Source organism: Fusarium graminearum, chromosome 4 (genome assembly GCF_000240135.3).
Source record: "Fusarium graminearum PH-1 chromosome 4, whole genome shotgun sequence".
NCBI classification, from domain to species: Eukaryota; Fungi; Ascomycota; class Sordariomycetes; order Hypocreales; family Nectriaceae; genus Fusarium; species Fusarium graminearum.
The window spans coordinates 1387596-1394669 of NC_026477.1; the positions used below are offsets into that span (position 1 = coordinate 1387596).

The window sequence follows — 7074 nt, forward strand, 5'->3', positions numbered from 1 at the left end:
ACAGAGTCTCATATCTCGCGTCATTTCTGGCACGTCAGATTTGTTGACATGTCTTCCCGAAGCCTATGCTTTGGTATATTATCAATACCTCCATAATGGATATAACCTTACTCATGAAAAGGGTCAATATAACTAGCCCTGTCCAGAGTACGTCGCCTTGCTGCGCGACAAGGAGCAATGCGCAAAAAGACGGGTTACCACGTTTTGACAGCACAACACCGTCAATAATGGACCCCTTGGCCCAAACCACCGTATTTTCTTGCTTCGATGATGCGACTAACTAGCTGTTTCCTGCCTCTCCACCATCATGACGTCTTGGCCCAATAGATCCAGCGATGTTGAGCTATCTGGACTGACACAATTGATCGTTTAAGATTGTATTGTGTTAAAATAGTTGATGAAGATTACTACGCGGCTGATGCTGTCCAATACTGACAAAAGATAGGTCTAGTGATTTGCTACAAAGTCTAGCGAATAGAGTAACACTACTAGTGCCGATGAACATTTCATCCATCGGCAATCCCAGCTAGACCTAGGCTCGTCAATTTCGCGCCAGAGGAAAAAACACGAATGTGCGGTGATGATGTTGAGGTCCTCAGAGTTGGGGGGAGCTGACGAGAGGGAATCGGCAATAGGGCTAAGGATTGAGCTGCTGGTTAAGTGAACCTTCTCAGCTCCACAAACGTGGCCGGGGCTCCGGTTGGATGGACAGACGGTTGCTTGCCCAGAGATGATGCCCTGCAGCGGATCCATCGAGGTACGTACCGTGATTGACAAGGATCTGACTCTGGGAGTGTGTGTGTGAGAAAGAAAGAGAGAGAGAGAGAGAGGCAGAAACGGACGCTGGTGTCTTTGGTCCTTTGCTGTTCTGTTCGGGTTCCTTCTCAGGCATGGCATGGCCTACCCTGGCAATGGCAAGCCCGATTTGCTACCAGAACAAGTACTTATCAGAGGTAGTTACATACGTAAATGATTTTAATGATGGATGGTGGGCTCAGACCCCCCTTGTTTGACCTCGACTGGCTTTTTTCCCGTCTGGCCCATGCCGAGTTTGCTTAGCAGCTTACCATATCGGAGGTGAATGTCTCAAGACTCTCGTTGCTACAATTTACCCAAGTGCTGGCATCATTACGGCAATCTCAAGTAGAACCTGCCACCTTGAGTCTGTGACCTTGTTTATCAACGTTAGTCGTGGCCACACATGCCAGTGGATATCTGATCGTTTATGCAAGTGGCTGTCCTTCTTCTCTCTCTCTCTCTCGTACCGAAGACAATGCCGCAATTCGAGTCGAGGTACGTATCAATGTTCTTTGTGAGGCTTTCGTACACCTAGAATAAAATAATAGAGAGATACTATAGTGCCGCAGCCTCTGCACTTAGCATGGAGGCCTGGCCAGGTTTGACCCATACCCAGATAATGGCCATGCCGAAATTGAAACGACAGACATGTCTCGGTGACGGTCTGGTCTGAATCACGACCTGTCGCGTGAAATGAGCCGGCCGATCTGGCGATAGGCAAGAAAAAAAGACGTTAGGGTGGCACAGTATGGGTTGGACCTCCACGGTGCAGATACGGTTGAAGGAAAGAAGAAATAAAATTAAGAAGAAGATGACAGCCGGGTTATTGTTGGTAGCCAAGGCGTCGGAGCTGCAGGCTGATGAAAGCGATGCTGATGCTGCTCTCTGCTCTGCTGCTGCACCGTGTTGTCAAGTGGTCGTCGAATCAAGATTCCATAGACGGATCGGACAAGGCACACCCCCAAGCCAATTAACTTAGTGGCCCCTCCGAAAAAAAAGAACGTACTGGACATAGGTGATTGGAAAGGGTCGTGGGGCTAAACACCCGACCCGACTGTAGGGGAACGGTCAACCAACGACACTCGAGACTTGGTACAGACAATGCGAAACAACACGATACCTCGGTGAATAGGAGATACGTTAAAAACACTACGCGATTAGCATCGGTCGACTCAATTAACCATTCTACCAGCTTCAAGCAGAACATCCGAATCATATTGAAATTTTTGCTGTACAGCGGACAGCGATGGTACACGTATACCCGTAATCCGACCTAAAGAGGGAGTGGCGCACACGAGATGCAAGGTCGTGGACAGGCTGGGAATGTGCACTGCATCTACAGAGTGCATGCAATGTAATTGTCGAATAATCAGTCTGCGCCCGAATGTCATCAAGTACGTCCTCTGGAAAAATACTGTAGATATTTCATGAGGTAAAATATGGTAATAAAAAAACATCATCGATCGTCAACAAATGACACAAATTCAATAGACCAAGCACCATACAAACAAATACCTCCTAAATGGGGTGGAAATAATTTCACAGGTCATGGATCGCAATCAATTAATGGAAACAGGGGCACTAACGTAGGAACACTGAATGGAAGAGGCAAGCCCAGCAGGGAAGGTAGGCAGGTCAGGTTTATGCCACCTGCCGTAGGCGGTTGATGGGAAACAGTGCAGGGCTCAGTGGCCAATCATCGTCCCCCATCCTGCCGCGGGGCACAATCGTCAGGAACACCCTTCACCCTTCAGGCCCCCGCGTTCCGTCTAAGTTACACACGTGACATCGCGTTTGTTGCCTGTCCTTTCCTGGGTTTCCCGACACGTCAAGACACGCAAATCACGTTAAATTTGCGGTGACTTTACAAACAAAGAGTAATGGACTTGGAGGTTTAATTGCTGTTTATTTCTTTCTTGTTGACTTTTTTGTACGGATACGAATTTCCTTCTTTTGCATCTTGTCCTCTTACCCCCTTTTTTGACCATGAAGAGCATGCGAGGTTTGATGCACACGACTAGTGTCCAAACAACACATGAGAACAAGACCACTTTCGCTACAACTTCTGTCGCTGGACACAAAAGGAGCTTGACGATTGCAGGGGAAGAACATAGAACAGCTCCGCCTGCATCTCGCACAACGGTTCAATTTCAACGAGCCTCTAGCCTTCCCTCGACTGCTCCTAGAATTTCGGCGAGCCGCATTGTTCGTCTAGATGAGCGAGTCGGGCCCTCTGAGTATTCCCAGAGAGTATCCATAGCTGCAACTCCTACTTCTTCTCGTGATCCCGAGCTTGATTTGAGCCATCCTTCATATGACCTACCACGGCAAATGGTAGATAATTTTGCTTCGCTTGGCATAAAACAGATATACCCATGGCAGAAAGCGTGCCTTAAAGGGCCCGGACTCCTGACAGGGGAGAAAAACCTTGTATATTGTGCTCCGACTGGCGGTGGAAAATCCCTTGTGGCTGATGGTGAGACTTAAAATGGTATCGCGTGAGCTTGACTGACACCTCCAGTGCTTATGCTCAAGAGAATATTGCAAGAAAAAGGGACAAAGGCCCTCCTTGTATTACCATATGTTGCATTGGTTCAAGAGAAAGTTCGCTGGCTACGTAGTGTGGTACAAGGGTTGCGCTTTGCTCCTGAAACGGCCATCGATGATGACAAGCGCATCTGGCGTCGACGGGCTGATGAAAATGCAGTCCGTGTCGTGGGTTTCTTTGGAGGTGGCAAAGTTAGAGCGACTTGGGCCGACTTTGATATTGGTGTGTGCACACTAGAGAAGGTTGGTGTATACGATCTCTTTGCAAGAACCCCGTTGACAATTTCAAGGCAAATGCACTCGTGAATACAGCTATTGACGATTGTTCTATCTCTAAACTCAGCGCAGTTGTACTCGATGAGCTACACATGATTGATGATGATCACCGCGGGTATCTGCTAGAACTCATGGCGACCAAGTTGCTCAGCCTCGAACAATCTGTGCAAATCGTTGGCATGAGCGCTACTCTTCCAGTACGTTCAATCGCTCGCTTCAGTCATGTAAATTATGTTTTCTAACATGAAAGCAGAATATGGACATGATGGCCAAATGGCTTGGTGGGCACTGTTACGAAACTCGGTATCGACCGGTTCCCATTGAGGAGCATCTCGTGTATGACGGCAACATTTATCCCGCAGGTTCTACAAGCAGTCTCATCAAGACAGCAGCACAACTCAATAGTCGGACTACACAAACACAGGCACAGACGAAACCCATTCGACGGATCGAGCCTTCTAATCACAAGGAGCTGCGCGACCCAGTGCTAAACGCAGTAGTAACACTGGCTTGCGAGACTGCTGTTGCTGGCTTCGGAGCTCTTGTCTTTGCTGGGAGTCGCGGCATGTGCGAGTCGGATGCACGATGGATTACTCGAGCCATGCCTGCTCCGCACGAACTTAGGATTGATGTTGTGGATAGACGAATGGATCTGCTTGGAGAGCTCCGCAGTCTCAATACTGGACTCGATCCAGTGTTAGAAGAAACTGTGCTTTATGGCGTTGCATTTCACCGTAAGCGAAACAGTCATTTAACAGTGTCTAAATTTAAAGCTAACCATAACAGACGTAAGTCGTCTTTAGTGATTAGTCCTACAAACACCTCTAACAGTATAGGCCGGCTTAACAACCGAAGAGAGAGATCTCGTCGCGGCGGCGTACGATGCTGGAACATTGCTCGTTTGCGTTGCCACGTGTAGTTTGGCGGCTGGTATTAATCTGCAAGTCTGTCCCTTTGAGTACTGAGATCTTTGCTGACAGGTACAGGCCGGCAAGAAGAGTAATTCTTCACAACTGCCGAATGGGACGGGACTTTGTTGGGCCATCCATGCTGAGGCAAATGCGAGGGCGTGCAGGAAGGCAAGGCAAGGCTCCCATTGGCGAAACATACCTTTGCTGCCGAGAGAATGATCTCGAGCAGGTTGTAGAGCTCATGAACGCCGAGTTGCCACCAGTCGCCAGCTGCCTGAGTACTGAGAACCGACGTATTCAACGGTAAGTCCTTCGCTTGACTAATACCTGCCTTTCGCTAACATTCTCAGTGCTCTGCTAGAGGTTATATCTATCCGTCTGGCAACCAGCCATGAGGCCATATCGGATTACTTCTCAAAATCGCTGTTGAGTCATACCCATGACGCCCAGTTTGTCAAGAAATGCATAACCTCAAGCCTAGAGGAAATAGAATCCATGGGTTTCATCACTCAAGATTCTTTGTCGATGTTCACAGCGACACAATTGGGAAAGGCAATTGTGGCCTCCGCCATCGACCCAGATGACGGTGTATTCGTCCATGATGAACTTAGCCGAGCTCTTCAGGCGTTTGTCATGGATGGCGAAATGCACGTATTATACACATTCACACCGGTCCAAGAGTCTGGCGTCATGGTTAACTGGCAAGTATTTAGAAATGAAATGGAAAGGTTGGATGAAAGTGGTTTGCGGGTTTTGCGCCTTCTGGGTATCAAGCCTACGACGGTACTCAAGCTGTAAGTTAAGCTCCCAGATGTGCAACATTTATACTAATGGTCGACAAGGGCTCAAGGCGCCACGCTTCGAGAAACTACGCAAGAAGAGAAACAGGTAGCTCGGGTGCATCGACGCTTCTATCTAGCTCTCCAGTTGCGTGATTTGTGCAATGAGGTGCCCATTCACATAGTCGCACGCAAATACGACGTGCCTCGTGGAATGGTCCAAAACCTTTCACAAACTTGTCAAGGTTTTGCTGCTGGAATGATCAAGTTTTGTGAACAAATGAGCTGGGGGTGCGTCACCTTGGACTTTATCAATTGCGTTGCTAATATGTTTATAGAGTGATGGCTGCAGCTCTTGACCATTTTTCTGATCGTCTTGTGGCTGGTGCAAGAGCTGACCTACTGGCTTTGGCAAAGATTCCCTTTATCAAAAGCCGGACAGCGTAAGTGTCTCTTACTTCAATGATAACCAGTGTTGCTGACATTTCGCAGCCGTGTATTCTGGGAGAACGGTTTTCGTACAGTAGCAACAATTGCAAATGCAGATCCTACAGAGCTGCTGCCCGTGTTGATGCAGGTCAGTATCCCAACACAAGCACAAGCCATGAGCTTCCATCGGATGAGAAATACTGATCTGCCCAGGCACAACCAAACAAGATCCGTCTCAAAGGAAAGGATGAAGAGAAATATGAAGAGAAGCTACTCATCAAGGCAAAGGTTATAGCTGACGCCGCAAGCAAAATCTGGAGTAAGTCAAACCCATATATTTTACTTGTTAAAACTAACATTTGTTCTCACAGAAGTGCAGATGCAAGCGGAGATAGATGAGGAGTAGTCTGTGCGTGTCAGGAGAGTGTACGGGTGAATCGCGACGAGGTTGGTTTCTCTACGATCTCCTGACATGAAATACGGCATGGGAAATAAGCTATATAGTGTTCGGTATCAGAACAGAAACCGTGTGCCTCAAAAATCCGTATGAACAGCCAAGAGTCAGTATCACTGTATCTAGTGTCAAGAGACGATGAGTCCATCTCGAGGTCAACAGCCAACTCTGGTCTTAAGCTTTAGGATATGAAGAATGAGTAATAACAAGTGATATAAAGTCTAGTCTAAAACATGTTCCCTAACTAGACTCGAGCCTTCCCAAATCTTGATTCGTCCCAGTCTTGCTTTCTTTCATTCATCAACAGGCAACAACGCCTCTAATTTCAAGCAGGCTCGTCCATTAGACCAATACGTCTTGATGTTGCTTCTCCACAGAGGTGTAAGGGGGATTCATGCGCCGAGGTCTGGGAGAAGATGGCCTTTCTCTTTCGTTCGAAGGCTTCCCGGAGTAAGGAAGATCAGCCCTCTTTATATCCTACGCCAAAATAGTATATTCTTGTATCTTACTATGACGGATATGATCTGCTTTGCGCTTCGTCTGTTGAGTTTGCGTTCCTTTGCGAATACTCGCTTAGCATAAGTGTAGTAGGTGGGTGCTCCTGCTGGCTTGTCGTGAATGATGTGTTTTTGTTTCCATGAATCAGTCGTTCGTATTCCAGGTTGGAATTCCACTTCTTATGGACGGACCGTTGCAGGACCTCTTCCATTGGAGCTTGTTTTGTTCTTATTGATGCTTTATCGTTGTATGCATAATTCCCTAGCCTCTCCTTAAAAGCTCGCGCTCTTCTCTCGGCATAACACACTATGCAACGACTGCGGTCTAGTCGGGCGGACTGTGTCTTGACAGGATGCCTAAGTAAGGCAGTTTCGAGATCGAG

At 47.7% G+C, this 7074-nt stretch overlaps 1 protein-coding gene across 1 annotated transcript; it reads left to right on the top strand.

Annotated features, from left to right (window-relative positions):
* Window positions 1–2784: 2784 nt before the first annotated feature.
* On the top strand, window positions 2785–6146 carry FGSG_06834 (uncharacterized protein; the record flags this gene model as incomplete). The annotated part of the gene is made up of 14 exons (XM_011328186.1): window positions 2785–3132; window positions 3166–3274; window positions 3320–3568; window positions 3658–3818; window positions 3875–4355; window positions 4408–4409; window positions 4458–4498; window positions 4608–4835; window positions 4883–5326; window positions 5375–5602; window positions 5650–5754; window positions 5804–5888; window positions 5954–6059; window positions 6112–6146. 14 exons carry the CDS (start codon window positions 2785–2787, stop codon window positions 6144–6146), a joined length of 2622 nt encoding a protein of 873 aa, XP_011326488.1.
* Between the last annotated feature and the right edge of the window lie 928 nt (window positions 6147–7074).